Raw genomic sequence first — 13,503 nt, forward strand, 5'->3', positions numbered from 1 at the left:
GCATTTGTTTTATTAATTAATAAAGATGTAACATTTAAGTCATAAATTTACGTAGGTACAAGATATTTTCAATATTAGATTGCAAGACAATATTACCCAATCCTAAAATTGAAAGTTTTGGGGTATAATATAAATTTTAACTGTTTTCGTGGCCGAACGGTTGCCATCTACGCAGAGGTCCTAGGTTCGATTCCGGGCCGGGAGAAATATTAGTATTTATTTACCTCGTCGCTCTCGAATTTGGGCGTAATTTGTGGTTGTCTATGTGTGTGTCCATATCAACCGCGACACAGGGTTTCGCCAGTGCGAGGTTATGTTGAGTGCGTGCGTTATTATTAATAGCGCAAACGTACACTAGTAGGGGAGCGTGGGGGAATGGGAACCTACTAAGGAAAATTGACAATAAAAGTCATAGTTGATGCAATTTAAATTTTTATTAGTTATGAACATACGCTTCACATATCTGGGTACTAGATAATCACAGAAAAAATATGAAACTAATATAAAATATTATATACATATATATATATTAATATAATATAAATATTTGGTAAAAAAAAAAGAAAAAACTAAAACAAGTCATTCGCTCTCATTACCCCACAGTTCGGGAAATGGGAGCCGATAAGAATCCCGTATGTCAAATGGGAGCCACTATATATAATCAGTCTGAAAAAAATATGTAATAAAATATATAAGTTAAAAAGTAATGAAAATAAACAATAAAGTGTTAAAGGAAACATAGAGAAATATCCAGTGAATATTGGAATGGGATAAGGAGCGCCAAACAGCTCTCATTACCCGCGTAACATGGAATTGACAAAGGAATAAAACAGTAAAAACGTTTCTATTTTTATTGTGATTTCAAGCATAACTTCTAAAATTTGGTAGATATGGTGACATAGCTAGTGTAAGTAGCATTATCTATCAATAGTAGTATCTATGCATTTTAATGCTTACCTGGGATGATGAAATTTAGCAAATTTTATAAACGCGGAGCGAAAAACACACAACCATCTCATACGACTAAGCGCGGGGTTCTACGGGGGCGCCCACGGGACTCGAACCTTGTCGAACGTTAACGAAGACATAGGAGTGCCGTTTGCACAAATACGAGCATTGGGAAAGTCCAGTTTAACACCGCTCTCATTACCCGCGTCAAGTTACTCTAATTTTACTCTCATTTCTTTTTCGTTTTTTATTCGCGAAAAATCCTTCAAATAAATTAGCAAATTGTTTGTTTGCAATCATGATATGTATGTGTTTGATTTGCTTTGATTGTAATTTTGGAGTAAAAACGTGTTCGAGCTTCTCGACCGGCAAAGGCTACAAACGTCATTCAGCATACAGTTATCGAATCACAGTTACCGAACGTCCTATTGTTTGCAAAGCAAGGATTTAATGTTAAAGTCTTAAAAATGTATATAAAAGGATTTTCATTTTTCTTCTATTCTATTCCACCGACTACGTGTCGAAACACAAAACTGCGATAGCACGTCGCACCGCAGAAATCTACGAGCCTGCACGACGCATCGCAAGAATTTGCGAATTACTCCGCATGACGCATTTCTGCGATGTTAATCATCTTTGTGTTTTTATCCTATACTTTCTTATCAATGACAGCAGTGCTGATTTACACTCACAACACTCTTTTTACGATCCGTGTCGTTACCTAGTTTAAAAAATACATTCAGTGCGGTTGGCGATGGTGGAAGGAATCGTTACGGGAACTGGGACGGGAACGGGGGCATCGCGCTGATTCGCAGTTTTGAGTTTCGACTCTAACTCCGTAAACACTATTGGGTAACGATATCGTATCCGAATCCGAATCGAACGTTTAACTCGAATGTTCTGAATAGCTCGGAAAGCGCCCAACGATTCGAGAACGATATCCAATCGAAACGATTCGGTAATAATTTTTTAGTGCGCTATAATGCGCACTAAAAACCTTATAATAGGGTCCCTTTCTCATTTTATATTTTGTTGTTATTTATTATTTTGTTGTTATAATACAAGTCGCATATTTGATACAACGATTTTGTGTTTATGTATAATAATTTATTTAGTTAATATTAATCAACTGAAATACGACTGGTGCCGAAACCAGCCATTTTGTTTTGATTTATTGATTAATGGTTATAGTCAACAACAACAATGGCTTTATAACACTATTGCGTTAACGCCATTATACGCCATTGAACCACAAATAACGGTTACACAATCATTGGTGCCAGTGCCCTTGAGTCGAAAATTACATTTCGTTATCTGAAAAATTACATTTTCATGCACACACAAACTATTTTTTAGAAGTTTACCAGTAATTAATTGATTTCGTTTTGTTTGTGCCATCTCCGAGTTACTTTTTTATCTAATTTTGCGCGTTCGTAAGCTATTTAGAATTTACAAATTTCCTCAAAAGTTACGAACATTGCCTTGAAAACAAAAATTACTTACACAATACGCGATAACGCGCAACACAGAAACGCGCATTCCCTCTCCTTACCATACTCTGAAGTCACGGGGGCGCTTTCGCATTCTTCCGCAACTCCGTCTGTGAGCGGTCCGACCGAGTCGAACCCCTTCTCGCTTGCCAGACAGATATGTTATCTCTCCATAAGCCGTCATGACTCATGAGAAACGAACTTGGAGCACGTATGTCGCCATCTCAGGCCCACCAGTAATGAGCAGAAGACGTCCCTAAGACTACCACTCAAGAGCCCATTGTTCCTTTGAAGTCGGGTGCTCTCCCAGAATTGTAAATTTATTTATTTACGGAAAATAATAGAAATATTAAGAATTAATAACTAAACACTTACTTAAAGTTGCAGATGAACACCAAGTGTTATAATTAAACAACAAATATTATCTTGAATAATAAGAGTAAGAAATTAAACTATATTTTCGGATCTAAATCGCGGATATTTGGCTTTTTAAGCAAACCAACGTTTCGGGCCCTTTATTAGTCCCACGGTCACGACTGACTGACAAATGACAAAAAACCGAAAAATAGTTTCATTTCCTATGTGTAATAATCGCGAAAACCTAAGAAGTCTATATTAAGAGTAAGCTCATTTACCAATGAGTACATACATCATTTGAGTGATGGAAACCTACATTAAGTTGGTTACTGTAGCATTTATTACTTCTAAATAGAAAAACTACTCTGAGAGGCAGACATATTATGTAAAGTAATGGATAACTCGCGTATTGAAGTCGAGTTTTTGCTCTACATGTTTCGAATCAGTCCGTGGTTAATCATGAGCTTCAGTTTATTACTTTTTTAAGTTTAAAGGTTTTATTTAAATAAATCTGGGGACACGACCTCACAATCCATATAAAATAAATTACCCTACGTAAGGGCCAAAATTAGAAAAATATCGTAACCATTAAGATTTTGAGGGAACTAAATGGTAGCAAAGTCCAAGAAAACAGAGCCATACAGTAGGTACATAGCGAGCTTCTTTTGTTTAATTTTCTAAGGTTTAGTTTGGCCTGACAAATAAAAAAAAACAGTTCAATTTTTCCTTTTATTTCTCTGACTGCATTGAACTGCTTTAGGGTCGAGCATTGACCCGGGTTTTACTAAGGGCTTAGGCTTGCATGAGATTCATTTGAATTTATCACACGTTTACCGCCATTAATTTCCCCGGCTAAAGTAATAAAATTCGAAATAACTTTACACTTATTCGACAATTGGTAAAACGTATAAAAACATTCAAAGAATTCAAGAGATTTCTTCATAAAACTTTTACAACCCAGGTCAAAAACAAAACAAGGAACTACGTTTTCATAAAATATACTCAGAATACACCACTTTTGTCAGTATTTGTTGTGTTAATATGGTAAAAGAAAAATATCTTTATTAATTAAACTTTGTATTTCGGAACATAATACTCGTTGTTGTCAGTAAATTATTTTTTTGGCAAATGTGCTCCAGAAGGTTGGAAGCCGTTATCGTCAGCGATATAGTCAACTCTATATTTAAGGCCATCGTCACCAGTGTATTCGTAAAAACCTCGTGCTTTCGTGCCTTGGTCTATTTTGCCATATTCTTCAGCATTGATTCCATTCTCGGTCTGATAGAGGTAATGATAACTATTTTCGTCTTGGTCCTGATCTTGTCTTAGAATCCTAGCAGAGCCTGAAGTGGATGCATAACGCTGAATAACTGGTTGTATTCTGGATGCATACACCGATGACGCGACCGGGACCAACTCGATACTGAAGGAAAGCAATTAGGAATATGAATACATATTAGACAACATACAAGGAGATACAATATCACCAAAGTTAACCCTAGCACTAGAATGCATATTCCAGCAGATGCAGTGTGCTAGGAAAGGGTTGATGATTGATGGAGAGAGACTTACCAATCTGAGGTTTGCTAACAATCTGGTTCTGGTTTCTGAAAGAATCGAGGCTGTGCTGACGATGCTAGAGGATTTGAGAGTGGAATCCGGAAAGACTGGTGTTAAAATGAATATTGGGAAAATCAAGATCATGACCAAAATTCCTGAAGTCACGAACGAGCGAGCTTCCAGTGGAGAAAGTGACCGAATATAAACGTGAGATATAAGGTTACACTGGACTTTGAGAAACAAACAGCGAAATTGGAACGACGGATGGCGCAGGTGTGGGCTGCATTCGGTGCCAGCAAACAAACGCTACGTGGCAAAATACCCATTCATCTCAAAGCCAAAGTTTTGGAACAGTGTGTCATGCCCGTGCTCGTCTACGGTACGGAAACCATGACTTTTACAAAGATGTCCGCCGAGAAGTTTCGAGACGCACAAAGAGGCACGGAAAGAGCAATACTCGGAATTACCCTGCGAGACCACAATAACAACGCTTGGATACGAAATAGGATCAAAGTTAAAGATGTCATGCCTGGCGTGACGAAGAACAGGTGGGCGTGGGCGGGACACATTACGAGAATGGACGAGAGGCGCTGGACAAAGCGAGTACTTGAGTGGAAACCCAGAGCGGACATCAGAGGGCGTGGCAGACCACCGCAACACTGGATGGACGACATCCAACGACACGGAGGTCGGGACTGGATGAGTCAGGCACAAGATCGCCAAGAGCGGAAGAACAGGGAAGAGACCTACATCCAAGATTGGATAAGAAAGCGGCCGCCATGATGTTGATGGTGATTACATTGGTTACTCTGATCCCAAATTAAGTAACTAAAGCACTTGTATTACGAAAGTCGGAAACAACGACGGTACCACAAACACCCAGACCCAAGACAGTAAAGTTAGTTTCTACATTGACTCGGCTGGAGATTGAACCCAGGACCTCAGAGATGGCAACACCATGAAAAACAATGCAAAAGCCACTCGACCACGGAGGTCGTCGTATGGATTATATTGAGTAGTTTTTTTCGTCTTGACTAAATTCAGTAGGTCGACAAATGCTTCAAAAGCAAATTTTGAAATTGAAAAGGTATTCAAGAAATAAATTATGCTATGGAAACAATATGTTCTTCATCAAAGATTATCGTAGTCACGATGAAATTATTATTTACAAACCCGTTGAAGGTTCCGTACGGAGAAGCAAACGCTGGTTGGAAATTAGAGATGATTGAGGCGTATTTTCTGTTGGATCCGAAGTTGCTAAATCCGGACTGGTAGTAGCCGCCATGCTCTCTTGGCCGATACTTGCCATCGTCACCATAAAGATGCGGACGATACTGACCGTCATCTTGGGCGCTGCTGACCTGTACGCCAACTAGCGCCAGCACTACAACCTGTAGCAAAAAAAGATATGAATATCAACTCATTATACATCCCAGTGCTGCACACGTGTCTCCTCTCAGGCGAGGGGGTAGGTCATAGTTTGTTGGAACAATGTGGGTTAGGAACTTCAAGCGTTTTTCGAGGGTTATGAACCTTCTTTGATGTACAGGTTCCCTCGCGATTTTTTTCTTCAGCGAAAAGTTCAAGGTAAATTTAAAATGAAATTGAAAGGCCGGATTCGAATCCTCGGCCTCTGATTGAAAGACGATAGATTCCCAACCATTATACGACTTTTTTATATATCGATATACTCCACTTCCATCCTTTGTTTTAAGTTATTTGGTCACGTGGAAGTTTTTAATATAATAGATAAGTCATACATCTGGTGCTAAGCATCACAACTGTCCATAACAGTTGCGGTGCCACTCAGACCTTCAAATCACAAAGATCTGACTGATCTGGGCACTGCCACTACGCCCGACACCCTGAGACATAAGTCCCATGTGCCTGCAATTTCACCAGCAACCCTACCATTCGACGGAACAAAGCAATGCTCACACTACGTATACATTATGACGGCCTCCGTGGTCGAGTGGTCACGGGTTCGATCCCCGGTTGGGTCAATGTAGAAATCTAACTTTTCTATATTGTCTCGGGTCTGGGTATTTGTGGTACCGTCGTTGTTTCCAATTTCCAAACACAAGTGCTTTAGCTACTTACTTTGAGATTAGAACAACATATGTGATGTTGTCTAATATTTATTTATTTATTATTGGCATTTTTTACTTTTGATTTGTACTTATTTTCTGTTTTGTCATTTCTTACTTTTTACTTGGACGAAGCCTTGGCGTAGTCTAATGGTGTGACCTACCGCCTCTCAAGCAGAGGTCGTGGGTTCGAATCCGGGCGAAACCTCTGAGTTTCTCGGAATTCATGTGCGAAATTTTATTTGAAATTTGCCGTGAGCTTTTCGATAAGGGAAAACATCGTGATGGAACCTGCACGTCAAAGAAGGTTCACAAGTGTCGGAAAACGTGTGACGTCCACAATCTGTATTAAACCAACGTAGGTGACTATGGCCTAAACTTTCGCTTGGGACATATTAAGTTGACAAGTCCCATGTGCCTGTAATTTCACCAGCACCCTTATCCTTCAACACAGGAACGCAGTAATGCCCACATTACTGCTTGGCGGCGAAAATAGGTGAGGTGGCAGTACTTCCCTGGACGAACTCTTTCACAAGAAGCTCTACTGCTACTAAAGAAGGTATGTTTGCATTGTCGTAAAATTCAAAAATTGCAATATTACATTCGCAGTACATTAATCAACCAACGTCACATTACACATTTACGTCTACGTTTCATTAACTTTTTTCACAGCACTTTTTTTACTTACCACAAAATACTTCATCTTCTCAATATCTCTTCAGAGCAAAACAATTCGAATGATTGACCAAAGCGTATATCGCATCTTTTTATACAGTCACCAAATCGGAAATAGAGTATTTATTCCAAGAGCACATATAACCAAAATGCGAAAAATGTAAATTTTATTTGTTGGTATGGCATTTAAAGTGACTTATTTGGGCGACCAGTGATATACTAAACTAGAATCCTGGTCTATTATCTGAATTAGATCATTTGACTAAGTAGTTGTTCGTCCTTCCGTCAACAAGAGCATTTATCAAGTGTGACTATTTATGTTGCTCTATTTGGAGACGTAATCAATAGATTTACAAACATCTTGATTTAATTTTGTGGTATGTCACTATTAAACTTTTTCTTTTAGTCAGTTAAAGAATAGACCGCATCAAGTGTGGATTGCAACTTTTTGCTGATCTCTAGGTAATATAGAATTCAGACAGTATTCACTTATATTAAAATAATCCAAATTGTTTCAATGTACTATACTTTTTATTATTCAATATATTTTATTACAATTATTATTCAATTACACGTTTATTTATTTGCAGTTGCTTCACTAAAATCCTCGTAAACTCGAACCAATAATTCATATTCTAACTTTAGCTTTTTCATAAGAGAGTTTGATACATTAGATGGATTACTTAATGTCTTCGTGCCCTTGATGCTGTAAATTGAACCGGGTTTTTCTTCTTTCTTGACATGCATTCTTGGAGAATATCTGTTAAGAAAACACATACATTATATGATATAATAATAACTTGTAATTCTATAAAATATAATAATAGCCCGACGACCTCAGTGGCACAACCGTTTACACTGTAGGCGCTGGATGAGGAGATCCCGGACTCCATTTCCCAAAGGATAAAATTGAGAAATGAGCTTTCCGAAATTGGTTCTGGTCTTGGTGTTTTGGGAATGTCTCAGAGTGAATTCCGTTGCTCTGGTATTCATAGTATAGGGAATTCCCCAGTGTGAGATTGCAATAGCCGATTGGTATGATTGTCTGACACATTGTTATACACTCATAATATTTTGCGAAGAGAACCGTTGATAGGAACAAGCTACAGACAAAGACTTATTCCATGTCTTTACCATAATAAGACCTCTTAGATCTGTCTTCTTTCCAACGAAGTAGAAGTGACTCACCTAATAAGAATTGTCAAATATATCCTTAAACATAATTGGATCAATCAGAGAAGTGGGTGTTTAAACTTAAAATTCATCCTTTTAAGGAATGCAATCGGATTGCCGTCAAAATCTCGTAAATAACTTAATTTAAACGAAAAGGCTAAATTAAGGTTGGATTTTGTTGAAGCAAGGTAGACTTTAGTTGATTTCATCGTAATTTGCATTCAAATGCAAGAAGTTAACGTCGTAAAGGAGGGATAATGGCAAAACGACGACGTCATCGACTTTACATGGCACCGATATAGCATATTTAATGCCTGAATATTTTTTCTTGCCACAATATATAATTTGCACGTTATACACACACTTCAAAACACTGAAGAAAAAAACATTTAAATCAATAATATTCAGCATGATATATGAGACCTCAAGGACACCTGCTTTAACGAATAACGGTTAATGTAGCTGTAAAGTTATTGGAAAATGGCCCGAAAAGACCATCTATTTATGATTTACAAAAAAAATTGTACTGTCAACGAGTTATAAGGCATTTTAACAAAACTTTCTTCATGCCATTTGTGTCAAACAACAAAAGTCACTTTGAGTCCAACAGAGGTAAGAAATACCAGAAATCTCAAAAAACTTTTACCATATATTACTAAAGTTCAAATTTAAAACTTAGTAAAGGCTTTTTTATTAGAAAAAGAATTTAAAAACCTTCAAAATCCTTCGCTGAATTGGCGCTTTCTGTGTTGAAAAACATGCATTTCATATAAAATGGCCGCTGAACAAATGAATTGGAACAGCTGGTCCTGGCAAATGGCCACCTCGTAATACTTATCTGACACTTTTAATTTTTTTCTTTGGCATAACCCCAAAATAAAAAGTATCCAAGGTTTGAAAATCGGACTTGCAACAACTTTCAATAGAATAAATCCGAGTAAAATTTCAGTAGCTACTTACACTTTGCGGAAAAAGACGAATCAATGCATCCGTTTAAGCACTGACAATCATAATCATTTCTCTTTTTGTTTTTATTATTTTTAATCTTATGAAACACATAGTTTGTTGTTAATTTTATAGTTTCCTTTTCAGTAACTACATAGAATGATTAATAATAATGAAATCGCACTCGTGGTATTATAAATCCACATGTGATCGTACGTTAAAAGTGCGTTTATCACTTGAAAGTCTTAAAAATAATACGAAATACGTGAAAAAAATGAGATTGTAAAATTTTATCTTGTCTATTTTAAGCATAAAGAGTTATGTACTAATTTTGTTCGTAGAATCTTTAAACCTGTCTCCTGAAAAGTTATCATTTTGCAGATGTGACCTTATAGATTTATGAACTGTGTGCTAAAAGTTTTTTTTTTAGATTGAGATGATATTTCTAGTACTTTACTTCAATTGATCCAACAGAGACTTTTGATTTTACTTTTGATATTATGATTTAACCAGACACAGCATCGATGGACATGAAAAAAGTTTTGAAAAATATCTTATATGTTGCCGACTGCACCAAACCTTTCAATGCGAAACAAATTAAAATAACTCTAAAATTCATGGACAGTCTTCTAGAACCGTTTTCCAGTAGCCATAACAGTTAAAGTAGCTAGCCTTGCAGCCCCTTCTGCAATATTTACCCAATATAGTAATAACACTAGTACACAATTATACTCACTGTGTTACCAATTCTTCTTGTTTTGGTTTAGGATCTAGACATTTGCATTTAAAAGCAAATTTCTTGTTACCAATCACTTCACTGAAATTATTTGAACTTTCCTCTGAAGTCAAAAAATCGTAAGACACATATTCATCTATCAATGCTTTTATATCATTGTATATATAAGGAAATTTTTCAGCGTATGTTCTTTTCCCTATGTATTGGTTACGAGATCCACCAGGCCCACCTGGCCCTCCTGATCCGCCTGGACCGCTTGATCCGCCTGGCCCACCTGGTCCACCTGGCCCGCTTGGTCCGCTTCTTCCACTTGATCCACCCGGACCATTCGGCCCACCTGGACCTTTTCCACCTCCTGCACCATTCCCACCGTTCCCACCAAAACCACCACTATCCCCACCCCCACCATTTGGACCAATCTCATGGATATACCTATTGTCCCCGTCACCATTTGGCCCCACCTGGTGGACATATCTATAGTCTCCATCATCTACAGGATACAACCCTTGCACATAGATGTAGGTGTAGCGCCCTTCGTCTCCAGGAATGTATTTTCCTTCATTCGCTGGTCTGTAGTATTTACCATCATCATAGACTTTATACTTTATGGGGTTATACTTTCCATTGTCATACGGTAAACTATATAGGACTGTGCTTAGTGATAATATTAAGATCTGAAATAAAATGAGTTTGATGTTTTTTATTGAAAGTCAAAATTTTTTTTTTTTATCTTGCGTGTGTTTTAAATTGTCAAAAAGAATTCCACATACATAGTTATCGACAGAAACATAAATTGTGTATCTATTTCGTAATGCCATTAGGTACCTAATATAATTTAGCATCTTTTATTCTATATAGTCAAAAATGTACATAATAAATGTTTTATAAGTAACTAATGACACATATGTAACTTATGTTTTTAAAACAATAATTCTAAAATACTTCAGTAATACTTACAAATCTGATTAATGTATTCATTATTTGCTGAAAGCTTCCACAAGCCTTTTTCTCTCTTGACACAAATAGCATATATACATATATTCACTATTCGAAAGCAAATGTTCAACTGTTATAGGCCTGGTAAAGCTACACTGAACATAAAGACAAAGATTAAAAAACACGTCGAATTTGAAAACCTAAATAATATTAATCAAAAACTGCTTAATGTCGATTGCCACATAATTAACATTTAAATCTGTAATAAATTTCTTGTGAGACATACCATGAAAAAGAAGCCTTATATCAGGGCGCGACGAGGTCAGGCAGATGGATTTGCATAGTTTATTCAAATAAATCCTTTTTAAGGTATGATACGTGTTGTTTAATAGACACTGTTTCGAACTGTACTGTTTGCAAGATCCGCGGTGTGCGACGAGACGACTAATCTACAGGAAAGTCGGAATCCTCTTAACATGGATGCGAGGGTTCACTGTAAACGTCGAAATGCATATAAAACAAAAATATTGCGGTATAAAAGGCGAGAATATTGTTTACCGCATTCCATTGAATCAATTTTATTTACATTTAAATTATTTGATTCATGGTAAGGCGTCATGTGCAACGGAATTACTCATACTTTACAAAAAAATATAAATAGTTAAAAAGGTTCTTCGTCTAATTTCCATATGTGAATAATGCACTTGTTCATAGTTTTGTTCTTGTCATGCTGTTTCGAACTACATGTATATAATGATTATATAGTTAATGATATTACTATTACTGAAATCAAATTGAAATAGTTTACTTAGCGTTAGGTAGGCGAAAAAGAATAAAATGTTCATTTTTTTTCCAAAGTTATTCCCATCTGTTCCTCGAAAACCGATCCATTGTGGGATCCGTTCTATTTTATATTATTTTCTATTCCCATCGGATCACCAATGCAGAGGATAAAGAATAAATATTAATATTTTATTCACACCTCATACCCTGGTACTTACAAGTTAATTTTTGGTAGGTACTATGGTACAGTCAACAAGAAAATGTATTTGAGGGTTGTACTATATTTTATTTAGTTTATTAGAAATTAGCAACATTAACTATACTTTCATGGTCAAGGTCTTTAACCTTTTATTATTTTCTTAAATACTACTTAAGTTTCATAAATGTTGCTTGTGATTTGCAATATGTCAATATTAATTACCTGTCACAAAAAAATTTGATTGTCTGATTAAAAGTCACAATTGCTCAATAAATGAATATTTGATTTCAAAACTTTTTTCTCTTGACATATCTTACAAAGACAGTAAGGGTAGGTACCTATATGTCTTTGGAGTAGCAAAATATAGAGGGGATCAGTTAGGAGTTAAAATTGGCGGTGGATCGGTTCATCGGGCCCGATAGGACCCTACCTAACCCTTTTTGTGTATGTCATCAGCCTTGGGATAAATTGAAGCTGATTTTTTTACCATGTCCGTAGTTCCACCTCCAGCTTCCACCTACGTATTCACTCAATATAACAAAGACGATGATACTGTGAAATAGATTCATTCATTATAAATTTTGCAGTCATTTTGCCGAGTCACAATAAAAAAAAAAAAAAAAAAAAAATGACATAGTTTGAGGCACCAGTTTAAAGGCACAGAAATGATGGCGTCAATGACCTTACACTTTTAATATTGTATTCAATTGTGAATTTACGATTTTGTGCCAATTGCAGTGGAGACTGCGGGGACTTGGGGTGCGGAGACCAAAGAACTCATCAGGGAGTTGGTTCGTTGGCTTAGAGAAAGAGGCTATGATCCGCGCTCTGGATCTTACTTGGTGCTACAAATTTCGTCGGCTATTAAGCGCGGTAATGTTGCCAGTGTTATGGGGATGTTTGAGCCAGCTAAGATTCAGAGCGGTCCTGTTTCATTTTTATAGTTAAATAGAAATGATTAAGTCTAGCGAATTGAATTATTAATTTCTTTGTGACGAAACCCGTTGCTGATTTATATTTGTGTCTTCCCGACGAAGCCTAGACATAGTTATGTATTTAATTTAGTTTTTAAATGAATTGAAATAAAACGTCATTGAGAATTAAAAGTGATGTTGACTGCACTTTTGACGATTTCTATAATTCGTTGGTGCAATCCACAGATAAAACTCTATAGCATACATTTGTGTAGCAAAATTTTATGTATTATGTATATCATTCTACTAAGTGTTTTCCATTAAACAAATTTGCATCCAAATCTTGTAGTCATAAAAACAAATTTATCCACAACAGTGCTGTTGTCTGCTAACGTAAAGCTAATGGATATTAAGACATAAAGAAAAAAATGGAACAAGAAAAGTGTTGCAGACAGACCAAAGGTTCCTGAATAACTCTGATGTAAATTAATAGCCCACTGATATAAAGAACAGCATTCCAAGATGACTTATATGGACCGGTTACTCAAGAAATCGATAAAGGAAATATGCTAAAAAAACTTGCATGATTTAGTTTCAAAGATTTTGAATATACCTAGAAACATGACATGGCAAGAATGTCTTAACGAGACACAACTAACAAGCTGAGAATCTCTCTCTCTCTCTCTCTCTCTCTCTCTCT

The 13,503-nt window shown here is 36.5% G+C and overlaps 1 protein-coding gene across 1 annotated transcript in view; it reads right to left on the reverse strand.

Annotated features, from left to right (window-relative positions):
• Positions 1-3,677: 3,677 nt before the first annotated feature.
• The window catches only part of LOC113236754, a 16,045-nt gene continuing 6,219 nt past the window's right edge, over positions 3,678-13,503 (reverse strand). The window contains exons 7-10 of the mRNA XM_026472922.1: positions 9,972-10,645; positions 7,739-7,877; positions 5,529-5,746; positions 3,678-4,218 (exon numbers count right to left, since the gene is read on the reverse strand). Coding sequence (XP_026328707.1) covers positions 3,909-4,218; positions 5,529-5,746; positions 7,739-7,877; positions 9,972-10,645 — 1,341 coding nt within the window. The 3' untranslated portion in view covers positions 3,678-3,908. The remainder of the gene's footprint in view (positions 4,219-5,528; positions 5,747-7,738; positions 7,878-9,971; positions 10,646-13,503) is intronic.

The sequence above is a fragment of the Hyposmocoma kahamanoa genome, unplaced genomic scaffold (genome assembly GCF_003589595.1).
Source record: "Hyposmocoma kahamanoa isolate Upper Pololo Valley unplaced genomic scaffold, ASM358959v1 92, whole genome shotgun sequence".
NCBI lineage: Eukaryota > Metazoa > Arthropoda > Insecta > Lepidoptera > Cosmopterigidae > Hyposmocoma > Hyposmocoma kahamanoa.